The sequence below is a fragment of the Scomber scombrus genome, chromosome 6, assembly GCF_963691925.1.
Source record: "Scomber scombrus chromosome 6, fScoSco1.1, whole genome shotgun sequence".
NCBI lineage: Eukaryota > Metazoa > Chordata > Actinopteri > Scombriformes > Scombridae > Scomber > Scomber scombrus.
In genome coordinates, this window is record NC_084975.1 from 2,466,256 (window position 1) to 2,479,284 (window position 13,029).

The 13,029-nt window shown below is 44.0% G+C and overlaps 1 protein-coding gene across 1 annotated transcript; it reads right to left on the reverse strand.

Annotated features, from left to right (window-relative positions):
- Positions 1 to 493: 493 nt before the first annotated feature.
- On the reverse strand, positions 494 to 12,760 carry rfwd3 (ring finger and WD repeat domain 3; the record flags this gene model as incomplete). Its single annotated transcript, XM_062420449.1, is given in 12 exon segments — positions 494 to 1,875; positions 3,018 to 3,232; positions 4,215 to 4,429; positions 6,637 to 6,813; positions 7,421 to 7,571; positions 8,457 to 8,703; positions 9,666 to 9,780; positions 10,110 to 10,201; positions 10,294 to 10,491; positions 11,035 to 11,078; positions 11,361 to 11,626; positions 12,120 to 12,760. Coding segments are annotated over 12 exon segments (2,172 nt in total). The 3' UTR covers positions 494 to 1,731.
- Between the last annotated feature and the right edge of the window lie 269 nt (positions 12,761 to 13,029).

Genomic DNA, 13,029 nt, shown 5'->3' on the forward strand with positions numbered 1-13,029 from the left:
AAGAGATATCACATTTTTTCCCCTCATAAGAACCTCGTGCCTACATTTCTCATGATGCAACACTCACCTGCACAGATTCAGGTGTCTTACACTCATAGCAGCTCTTAAAAAAAAAGTGATGATATGATTTAGAAAATGATCATTAGAGCTGTGAAACTTTCAGCAGCTGTACTTTAACCTCTGATCCTTCAACCTGTGTGTTTAAAAATCTCACTTCAAGCTGTTTGTTGCTCATTATATTCCAGCTATCTGTTGATTTCCCTTCATTTCTGTACAACGTAGAAACATATTCTAGCACTTTGAAGCTTGTGTGAGTGATATAATCCCTCACAGTGATGATGCTTTTTATTATTAACATTACAGATGTGAGTAAAGCTCAACAGATGCTGCTTTTATGTATTATTTTAAACCTGTCGAGGTCCTGCCCTGCATGTTTTAGGGTTATCTCTCCACTCTATCACACCTGATTATAATTAATTAGCTTGTTATTAAACCTCTTAACGAGCTCCAGCTGCTTGATAACGAGCTAATTAATTAAAATCAGGTGTGATAGAGTGGAGAGATAAACCCTAAAACATGCAGGACAGTAGCTCAGGGTTGGAGATCAGTGTGTTATAAGAAACCTGCAGTAGTGAGCAGGTCGTTTACTAACCATCGGCGCCCCCTGGTGGATTAATTATGTCATGACAACACCTCAAAACACACTATCTGCCATCTCTGTAATTATATATCTTGTCACTTCTCACTTCTACCTCAATTATAATGAGTTAAAAGTCTAATTGTGGAGGTAATTAATGTGTTTAATGCAGATTTAATGTTGACTGTGATGGATTTAATCAACTCAAACAAGCTTCTGACTGATTTTCACACTGTACAGAAATTAAAAAGGGAACTTAATGAGCTGTGTAAAAATGTAAATATACATAATTTATAGATGTTCACTTTCACACTTTATCATCAGACTGAAATCAGCAGCAACAGGAGACACAATATCATCTTCATCACCCTTCATGTGAAGATGATCTGATCACTTTCACACTGTTAATTAAGACTTTTTCCTCCTGTATTTAAAAGATCAGATTACCGTATTGGCATGAATATAAAGGAATGATGGAAAATTATGATTGAACTTCTTAAAAAACGTATTTATAAAGGAGAGTGTGTGTGTGTGTGTGTGTGTGTGTTTGAGAGAGTGTGTGTGATGTATGTCCAAATACAGGTGTTGGAACAGAGGAGGGTGTTTTATAAATCAGTGTTGCCCTTCTACTCGTGCCAATACGGTAATTTTTAAAACAGGAGCTCACTGCAGCAGAACCACATTTTTACACATCTGTCCTCTTATTGGATGATTTTTTAACACCTTCTGACTCACTCAGGCTTCATTTAGGGTCAAAGGTTAACAGATGGAGTATAATGAATGTTGGATTTAAAAGAAAAAAATTAGAAAAAAAAGATCAAAAAATTAAGAACATTCAGGATGTTTGAAATGTTTCCTCCCGCCGATCAGAGTTTTTTTTTTTTCTGTGTGTAAACGTACAGATAAAAAAAGTTTAGCAGCATTTAATTTCCCACAGTTTCCACGAACGCTGGTCTGTTGCCATGACGACGCCAGAGAGAGAGAGAGAGAGAGAGAGAGAGAGAGAGACAGAGAGAGAGAGAGGGAGAGACAGAGAGAAAGAGAGACAGAGAGAGAGAGAGACAGAGAGAGAGAGAGAGAGAGATCTTCCTCCTTCACTCCCACCTGTAGAGCTTCAGCATCTTCTCAGTGAGCGACGCCAGGAAGTTTTCTCCGTTAACTTTGAACGGGCTGATGTCCAAAACAGGGAGATCAGCTGGAAGCTTCTGGAGCAGAGAGCCGCTACCAGCGTCCCACACCTGAGGAGGAAGAGGAGGAGGAGGAGGGAGAGAAAGGAGGAGGGAGAGGAGGAAGGAGTGGGTATGAAAGTGTTGGAGGAGGGAAAGAAAAAGGAAAAAAAAGGAAGATGAGGAAAGTTATTGGGCAAATGTAAGCTCTTTAAAATAAAAAATAAACAATTCAAGTAAATACAATTAATATAAAAACGTTAAGCTGTTTAAAATGAGAAAAAAAAATATATAAAAAAAAATACAGACAATATTCTGATTTAATTCAAACAAGTTAGCTTTTATGAAGCTCTTTAAAATGACAAAATAAAAAACACAGAAAGGAACAAAAAAGAAAAGAAAAAGGTATAAATAAAACATAACTAAACTAAAATCATTTTAAAAAGTTTGAGCTCTTTAAAATAACAAAGAATTTGACATACACAAGAAAAAAATTAACTATAATAATAGGACGCAATTAAATCTGATTCATTTTTAAGTTTGGTGCTTTAGACTCTTTATAATGACAAAATAAAAACCATAAAAACAACAAAATAGAAAAAAAAGAAAAAGAAAAAACATAAAAAAAACTAAATGAAGAAAAACTTTGTGTTTAAACGACCAAAAACGAAAATAAACTACTTTAACTTTAACCTTCCTGTTGTCCTCAGGTCAAGGAAGGAAGGAAGGAAGGAAAGAAAGAAAGGAAGGAAGGAAATATGGAAGGATGGAAGGATGGAAGGAAGAAAAGGACGGAGGAAGGAAGGAAGGGAGGAAAGGAAAGAAGGAAGGGAGGAAGGATGGACGGAAGGAAGGAAGGAAGGAAGGAAGGAAGGAAGGAAAGAAGAAAGAGGGAGGGAGGAAGGAAGGAAGGAAGGAAAGGAGTAAGGAGGGAGGGAGGGAAAGAGGAAGGAAGGAAGGAGAGAAGGAAGTGAGCAAAGAAAGAGGGAGGAAGGAAGAAAAGACAGAACAGTCAAAAGAGATGGGGTCAATTTGACCCGGGGGGACGACAGGAGGGTTAAGGAGCCCTGTGTAAAGTTTACTGCCATCTAGTGGTGAGATAACAGATTGCAACCAACTAAGAAAATAAGAATACCAAAGTTCCACTTTTAAAAACACTTAAAACAAAGTGATGAATAAAATAAAATGTGTATGTGTATATTTTCTAAACCCACCATGGTGGAGTTGGTCGCCTCGTCTCCGGCGCACACCAGCGTGCCGGCGCCATCAGGACTCCTGAAGACGGCGTTCTTGGTGAGCAGTTTGCAGGACGAGCCGGCGCTGAACGTTTGAACCGGCGAACAGGAACAGCTGGGAACCTGAGCCGAGTCCTGCTGCGGCGTTCGGTTCAGAGACATCAGGACGCAGCGCAGAGACGGGTTGGAGCGACCTGAGGGAGAGACGAAGATGATGAGGATGATGATGATGATGATGATGATGATGATGATGATGATGCTTCGTATGAGGAACTAACACGACACGTTAGTTTAATACAGTCCATCAAACAGGAGCCAGATTCAGCTTCTTAACACCAAAGGAGCAAAGTAGTGGGAGCTCTTAAATAAAAGATAAATAAAAAAACAAGTAAATTAAATTAATATAAAACTTTGGACGTTTTAAAATGACCAAAAAAACCTAAATTAATTTGATTTAATTAAATCAAATACATTTTAAAGAAGCTTTATACTCTTTTAAAATAAAAACATATAAAGAAAAAGGAAAAACAGAAAAACAAAAAAAAGAAAATGCATAAAATTATATATAATAAACTAAATTAAACTAAAACAACAACAAAAAAAGCTAAATATAAAAAATTAACTATAATATTCTGATTTAATTTGGACAGGTCTCGCTTGCAAAAGGTTAATTAAATATAATTAATTAAATTACATTAGTTTTTAAATTAAATTATATCTTTAAAATTATATAATAATGATATAAGATCCACAAAAAAATTAAATGTATTAAATTCAATTAAATCAAATTAGTTTTAAGGAAGCTTTATACTCCACCTAAAAACAGAAAAACAACAAAAAAATAAAATAAAAAAAGAATAAACTAAATGAAACTAAAAACGACACCAAAAAAAAACAAAATATAAAAAATTGACCAGAATAATCTGATTTAATTAGGCAGGTCTCGCTTGCAAAAAAGGTTAAAATAAATAAAATTAATTAAATTAGATTAGTTTTTAAACATAGAGCCTATATGTTTAAAATGATATAAGAACCACAAAAAATAAAAATAAAGAAAAAGACAGAGGACTATCAACGAGAACATGTTTCCTTGTTTCTTCGATGTTAAGGTTTGTTTCTAAAGCTGCTGTCTACAGGTGAGGGTCAGGGGTCAGGGGTCATGGTTCGGGGTCTCACCTGGCCTGTAGGTGACCAGACAGTGTCGGCTCTCCGTCTCCACCTGGATGTCGGTGCAGCCGGCGGTCTCCAGCGGCAGGATGTGAGGTCTGTAGGTGTTCTCGTTGACCTGCTCCCAGAAACATCCGCCTTCCAGAGAGCCGGCGATGAGACCGCCACACGGGAACGAGCTGGACGCTGCACGAGGGACGTAGCAGAGGGACGCCACGGGACACCTGGAGGAGAGGAGGAGAGAGGAGAGTTAGACACCTGGAGGAGAGGAGGAGAGAAGGGTTAGACACCTGGAGGAGAAAGGAGAGGAGACAAGGGTTAGACACCTGGAGGAGAGGAGAGAAGGAGAGTTAGACACCTGGAGGAGAGGAGAGAAGGGTTAGACACCTGGAGGAGAGAGGAGAGAGGAGAGTTAGACACCTGGAGGAGAGGAGAGAAGGGTTAGACACCTGGAGGAGAGAGGAGAGAGGAGAGTTAGACACCTGGAGGAGAAAGGAGAGGAGGAGACATGGGTTAGACACCTGGAGGAGAGGAGGAGAGAGGAGAGTTAGACACCTGGAGGAGAAAGGAGAGGAGACAAGGGTTAGACACCTGGAGGAGAGGAGGAGAGAGGAGAGTTAGACACCTGGAGGAGAGAGGAGAGAGGAGAGTTAGACACCTGGAGGAGAGAGGAGAGGAGGAGACATGGGTTAGACACCTGGAGGAGAGGAGGAGAGAAGGAGAGTTAGACACCTGGAGGAGAGGAGAGAAGGGTTAGACACCTGGAGGAGAGAGGAGAGAGGAGAGTTAGACACCTGGAGGAGAGGAGAGAAGGGTTAGACACCTGGAGGAGAGAGGAGAGAGGAGAGTTAGACACCTGGAGGAGAGGAGAGAAGGGTTAAACACCTGGAGGAGAGAGGAGAGAGGAGAGTTAGACACCTGGAGGAGAGGAGAGAAGGGTTAGACACCTGGAGGAGAGAGGAGAGTTAGACACCTGGAGGAGAGAGGAGAGTTAGACACCTGGAGGAGAGGAGGAGAGAGGAGAGTTAGACACCTGGAGGAGAGAGGAGAGGAGACGAGGGTTAGACACCTGGAGGAGAGAGAGGAGAGAGAGGAAGGAGGGAGAGGACGTAGCAGAGAGACGCTACGGGACACCTGGAGGAGAGGAGGAGAGAGGAGAGTTAGACACCTGGAGGAGAGAGGAGAGAAGGGTTAGACACCTGGAGGAGAGAGGAGAGGAGACAAGGGTTAGACACCTGGAGGAGAAAGGAGAGGAGACAAGGGTTAGACACCTGGAGGAGAAAGGAGAGTTAGACACCTGGAGGAGAGAGGAGAGAGAAGGGTTAGAAACCTGGAGGAGAGAGGAGAGGAGACGAGGGTTAGACACCTGGAGGAGAGAGGAGAGGAGACGAGGGTTAGACACCTGGAGGAGAGAGGAGAGAGGAGAGGAGAAGTGGAGGGAGGAGAGGAGAGAGAAGGGTTAGGCACCTGGAGGAGAGGAGAGAGGAGACAAGGGTTAGACACCTGGAGGAGAGAGGAGAGAGGAGAGGAGAAGTGGAGGGAGGAGAGGAGAGAGGAGACATGGGTTAGACACCTGGAGGAGAGAGGAGAGAGAAGGGTTAGAAACCTGGAGGAGAGAGGAGAGGAGACGAGGGTTAGACACCTGGAGGAGAGAGGAGAGGAGACGAGGGTTAGACACCTGGAGGAGAGAGGAGAGAGGAGAGGAGAAGTGGAGGGAGGAGAGGAGAGAGAAGGGTTAGGCACCTGGAGGAGAGGAGAGAGGAGACAAGGGTTAGACACCTGGAGGAGAGAGGAGAGAGGAGAGGAGAAGTGGAGGGAGGAGAGGAGAGAGGAGACATGGGTTAGACACCTGGAGGAGTGGGGAATGAAGGAGGAGAGAGGAAGGAAGGAGAGAGGAGAGGAGAGAGAGAGGAGAGAGGAGACAAGGGTTAGACACCTGGAGGAGAGAGGATGGAAGGAGACAAGGGGACAGAGGAGAAGGGAAGGAGGAGAGAGGACAGACAAAGGTTAGACACCTGGAGGAGAGAGGAGGGAAGGAAGGAGGAGAGGAAGGAGGAGGAGAGAGGGGAGAGGGGAGGGGGGGGGAGGAGAGAGGAAGTTAGGAGACAAGGGGAGAGAGGAAGGAGGAGAAAGGAGAGAGAGGTGAGGAGAGGAGAGAGGAGACGAAGGAGAGAGGAAGGCGAAAGGAAGGAGAGAGGAGAGAGGAAGTAGGACAGGAGAGAGGAGAGAGGAGAGGAGAGAGGAAGGAAGGAGAGAGGAGAGGAGGGAGGAGGAGAGATGAGAGGAAGGAAGGAGAGAGGAGAGAGAGGAAGGAGGAGAGATGAGAGGAAGGAATGAGACAAGGGTTAGATAAGTGAGTGTGTGTGTGTGTGTGTGTGTGTGTGTGTGTGTGTGTGTGTGTGTGTGTGTGTGTGTGTGTGTGTGTGTGTACCTGGAGCGTAGCGGCTGCAGCTCCTGTACGTGTGTACTCGTGTCTCTGGTGTCGTAGACGAGCACGGAGCCGTTACTCAGACCGGCGTAGACGTAGTTACTGTTGTCCAAACACCAGCAGCAGCTCCACACCGGCTTCCCTGCATTATAGGTCTGAACCACCGTGTTGGTCAGCAGGCTGCGAGACACACACACACACACACAGAAAGACACACACACACACACACACACACACACACACACAGAAAGACACACACACACACACACACAATTAATACACCTTCACTGGGACTTAAAGCAAATGTCACTAAAATACCTGAGGAAAATAAACTGCTGTAAATAAATTTCGTGTGTGTCTCTTTCTGTGTTTGTGTGTGTGTGTGTGTGTGTGTGTGTGTCTCTTTCTGTGTGTGTGTGTGTGTGTGTGTCTCTTTCTGTGTTTGTGTCTCTGTGTGTGTGTGTGTGTGTGTGTGTGTGTGTGTGTGTGTGTGTGTGTCTTTCTGTGTGTGTCTCTTTCTGTTTGTGTGTGTGTGTCTGTCTCTTTCTGTGTGTGTGTGTCTCTTTCTGTATGTGTGTGTGTCTCTTTCTGTGTGAGTGTGTGTGTGTGTCTCTTTCTGTATGTGTGTGTGTCTCTTCCTGTGTGCGTGTGTGTGTGTGTGTGTGTGTGTATCTCTGTGTGTGTGTGTGTGTGTGTCTCTTTCTGTGTGTACCTGGTGAGTTTGATGGTGTGTGTGTGTATATCTCCGTGTGTGTGTGTGTGTGTATCTCTCCGTGTGTATGTGTACCTGGTGAGTTTGATGGTATTATCCAGCGCAGCGGACAGCAGCAGACTGTCGTTCTGTCTGTTGAAGGACAGACCTCGGATCTGTTTGCTGTGGATGGGAACGTAGTGACTGGCCTTCATCGTCACCACGCTCACCTTCTTCACCCCGCAGCCTGACGGAGGACGAGACACAAACATTTACTACCTGTGAGGAACAAAGTCCGACAGCTGGAGGAACAAAAACACTCCTGAGGCTGTGGTGTCTGACAGCTGATGGAAAACCATAAATAAATCTACTGTTTCATCCAAAACTCTAAATGTGTCTCTTAACCCTCCTGTTGTCCTCAGGTCAAGGAAGGACAGGAGGAAGGACAGGAGGAAGGGAGGAAGGAAGGAAGGAAGGAAGGAAGGAAAGGAGTAAGGAGGGAGGGAGGGAGGGAGGAAAGGAGGAAGGAAGGAAGGAAGGAAGGAAGGAAGGAAGGAAGGAAGGAAGGAAGGAAGGAAGGAAGGAAGGAAGGAAGGAAAGGAGTAAGGAGGGAGGGAGGGAGGAAAGGAGTAAGGAGGGACGGAGGGAGGAAAGGAGGAAGGAAGGAAGGAAGGAAGGAAGGAAGGAAGGAAAGGAGTAAGGAGGGAGGGAGGAAGGAAGGAAGGAAGGAAGGAAGGAAGGAAAGGAGTAAGAAGGGAGGGAGTAAGGAAGGAAGGAAAGGAGTAAGGAAGGAAGGAAGGAAAGTAAGCAAGGAAGGAAGGATGGAAGGAAGTGAGGAAAGAAGTATGGAAGGAGGATGGAGCAAAGAAAGAGGGAAGGAGGGGAAGAACGAAGGAAAAATTAAAGATAGAGGGAGGATGGAAGGAAGGAAGGAAGGAAGGAAGGAAAGAAGGAACAGTCAAAAGAGGCGGGGTCAATTTGAGCCGGGAGGACGACAGGAGGGTTAAACCAATAAATCTTCCATATTAACTCAGTGCAGCTACATCTTAATAGTATATGTTGGTTGCTATGTTGGTTGCTATGTTACATGTAAGTCAATAACAGACCATAATAAGAAGCATCAGAGTCTCACCAGGCACCAGCGTGGCTTGAGGAGAAGGCTGCGAGGCCAGCAGGCAGCTCAGAGGTTCACAGTAGGATAAAACTCTGCAGCCTCCGGCCTGAGTGAGCAGCACCGCCTTGGAGAAGCCGTACTGACCCGCTCTGGAGCCGTCGGACCTCTGAGAGAGACCGAGGAGCAGCGAGGAAGAGGAGGAGGAGGAAGAAGAAGAGGAAGGAGCTAAACTTCTCCCAGCCTGAGCCATCAGAGCTCTCAACTCCTGCACAGACGAGGAAGAGGAAGAAAATATTTAATCACTGACATTTAATGGGGATCCTTTAATGTATGGAAGCTCATATGGGACAATTTTAATTATAATCAATGCAGAATTTGAGCGTAAATGCACTTTAAAATAAATATAATAAGAAAATAAAGTAGATAAATGTGTCTCTTAACCCTCCTGTTGTCCTCAGGTCAAGGAAGGACAGGAGGAAGGGATGAGGAAGGGAGGAAGGAAGGAAGGAAAGGAGTAAGGAGGGACGGAGGGAGGAAAGGAGTAAGGAGGGAGGGAGTAAGGAAGGAAGGAAGGAAAGGAGTAAGGAGGGACGGAGGGAGGAAAGGAGTAAGGAGGGAGGGAGTAAGGAAGGAAGGAAGGAAAGGAGTAAGGAGGGAGGGAGGGAGGAAAAGAGGAAGGAAGTAAGGAGAGAAGGAAGGGAGGAAGGAAAGGAGTAAGGAAGGACGGAGGGAGGAAGGAAGGAAGGAATTAAATATAATAAAGAATATGATTGGAAGATGTTTTTTTTAAATGCTGCAAATTACTTACTTGATTAACTAATTATCATGTTACAAATAATGGTTAAATATTGACGTCTATATAAAATTTGATAATAAACAAATACATTAAATTACATTTACTCACATATTTATCATCATATTCTATCTTACAATTTATTCTTTGTATTTTAAATGCAGAAGAAGTGATTAGAATTAATTTAACGGACCTAAAAACACATTTTACAAGAAAATATTGTTCAAATTAATATTAAAATTGTGGTAAATTAATAATTTAATGTGCAATATGTGACATTTTTAAGCCTCTATAGCTGGTAAAGTACTAATAAGACAACAAAAGGGGCAGATTTCCTTTAATTACACCTAAAAACTGAACCTAAAACCAAATGTCAAATCTACTCAAAGCTCCAGGATGTATATAAAATAATAATAATTGGTTGCCATGGATACCTGCAGCTCCTGTTGTGCTTGTCCGTATTTGTTGGTGACGACCTGAAGCTTCAGTTTATACTGAGCTGACTCCAGTTCAGCTTTCCTCCTCAGAGACTGCTCCTGCTCCAGAGACCTGCACACACACACACACACACACACACACACACAGACACACACACAGACACACAGACACACACACACACACACACACACACACACACACACACACACACACACATTTATTAAATACTTATTGATTAAATATCTATTATACTGTTAACACAACTCCAGCTGCAACAGGTTATTGATCACCAACTACTAAGGAGAAAAAAAGCTGAAATTTTCTGGTTCCAGCTTCTTAAACGTGACTATTATCTGGTTTCTTTTGACATTCATGATGCTGATAATTATTGTACGATTAGTCGATAATTATTGCGACAGGTCAAAGAAAACATGACTCACTTCTTCAGACTCTCCTGCTCGGTGTTGTCGAGCGCTCGGAGCTTCGGAGCGTAAAGCAGAACGATGTCTGAACGTTTCGCTTTCTTGTTGCACTGAAGACGAAAAAAACAAGAAGTCAGGAAACACAAGATTAAAAAAAGAAGGTGTTAAAATCAGCTGATGAGACTGTGGTGACGTCACTAACCTGCGGACATTTAGCAGCCGGTCCCTGAGCTTTCAGCCAGCGCTGGATGCAGGTGAAGCCGAACAGGTGACCGCAGCGCAGAGCGGAGAGTCGATGTTCGCCCGCCGTCGTCCACGGCTCGAAGCAGATGGTGCAGGTGTCGCCTTCGCCTTCATCGGTGTGAGGCGGCGGGACTAAAGCAGAGGCTGCAGGGACCGACTGGAGGAGGAGACGAAGAGTTAAAGGTTAGTTTACTTATCTAATTAATCAGACTTTATTTGTAGGGTGCTCATCATACATAGAGATCTAACACACACAATAAATGATAATATAATAAAGGGAGTAAAAGTCAGAAGTGTGAGGTGGGATATTTAAAAAGGAAAATAAAAGATAAAAATAATGAAACTACTAAAAGAGGAGATGTGATGAAGTAAAAGCAGACGTAAAAAGTAGGATATGAAGAGGAAAAACAGTCAAGAAAATAAGAATAAAAAGGATAGACTGAGTGGTAAAATAGGATGAAACAAAGATGAGTAAAAGAAGATATAAAATAAAATGTTCTAACTTTGAACTACATTAACCTGAATGAAAGCTGTTACATAAATAACGTTTGATTCATTGATTGATTAATGACAGTTAATGCCTCATCAATTAATTTCCATCCATCCATTTGATTTAAAAAAACTGAAATTAAAAAAATCCTTTAAATGTCTTAAAAACATTTCTAAATTTGTTGCTGGATCAATAAAAGAAAAAAGTTACCTTAACGTCCAGAATTTGAGCGTCTGTCCTCTCAGCGTCTGCAGCTGAGGAGAAAAATCAACAATAAAACATTAATTAAATATAACTGGAGCTAGAGCTTTTCTTTGGGGAGTGAAGAAATACTGAAATTGATATATCGGTCGATAATCTTATAAAGACAAAACAGACATATAAACTCTGTTTTTTTGCAATGATCCCTAAAATGTGGTTATTAAACACTTGACAAAGAAAAGTAATGGAGGCTGTGATATTTTATAGTTAAACAATAAACTTTACTACTGTATAAAATGAAATATCAGTCGGGCTCCAGTCATCAGTGGACTCACAGGTTGGAGCTTCCTGTGCCGGACTGGAGGCTCCGGGTTGAGGACCGGCAGACGGAGGGGGCTGGGCGGGTTCCGCGGGCGCCGCGGCAACAGGAGCCTGTTCTTCATCGCCTCTCTCCTCTTCCTCCTCGTCAGACTCGCTGACCTCCGTTGTGCTGCCGGACTCCGGTTCGGCTACGGTGGCGGCCGGAGCTCGCAGCAGGAAGTCAGGGAAACCTCTAGAGGGCGCTGCAGTCTGACTGGGGTAGTGCACCCTGAGGCCCTGTCTGGAGCACACACACACACACACAGGTTACATCTCATGAACACACACACACACACAGGTTACATCTCATGAACACACACACACACACGTTACAAATCTCATGAACACACACACAGGTTACATCTCATGAACACACACACAGGTTACATCTCATGAACACACACACAGGTTACATCTCATGAACACACACACAGGTTACATCTCATGAACACACACACAGGTTACATCTCATGAACACACACACAGGTTACATCTCATGAACACACACACAGGTTACATCTCATGAACACACACACAGGTTACATCTCATGAACACACACACAGGTTACATCTCATGAACACACACACACACACACACACACACACACACACACACACACACACACACACACACACACACACACACACACACACACACACACACACACACACACACACACACACACACACACACACACACACACACACACACCTCCAGCATCAGTTATGGGTACCTGAGTCTCCTCCGTATCGGCGCTCCCTGAGACGCTGACGTCGTGGCTCCGCCCACGGCTCTCTGACTGAACGCCCAGGCGGCAGGAAGCAGGAAGGACGGCGGCCGAGCCGAAGCCTGCCGTCCTCCGTTTCTATCTTCATCATCATCATCATCGTCCACTTCTGTGCTGCTCCCAGAGTCGGAGATGACGTGCGGTCCGTCGGCGTTCTCCGCCCGACCTGCAGCTGCAGCGGCTGCGGCGGCCTCCGGCTGCCTGATGCGTCCTCGCTGCAGCTCCATGGGGGAGTCCACCTCCATCGCCTCCATCTAAACATCAGGTGTAAACAAAGGTTAAACTGTTTACTCTTAATGATGATGCTCTGAGGGAACTCCACATCAACAAGGCTTCAGTTTAAAGGAAAAGAGTTTGATAATAAGTCATATTTAAGCCTCAGCAGCAGCCAGTGAGCTTTTTCTCTGTGTCCCAATTCAGGGTCTGCATCCTTCGTAGGACCCGGCCTTTAAAGGCGACTCCTTCTGAGGGACCTCCGAAGGATGCATCAACTGTTGTTGGATTTCCTGGTTGCGTCACCAGATGTTCCCGCCTTTACTTTTACGTCACGTTTTCTGAAGCCCAGGCCCGCGAAAGTAAGAGAGAAAGAATAAAAGGAAGTGAAACAGTAGAAAGAAAGTTTTAAAAAATGATTGAGTCAGGGCAATTTTTGTTTTTATTTTTAATCTTCCTTGTTCTGGAGGAAGAGGGGAAGCGGCTCCGTCTGCTTTTTCGGGATTGAGCAGCGGCACACAAAGGATCATGGTATATGGGAGGCCGCGAAGGATAGTAGCGATATTAAACAAGCTGATGTCGCACCAGAAACAGAATAAGGACAGATAATATCTTAATATCTGCTGTTAGGGGATTAATGAAG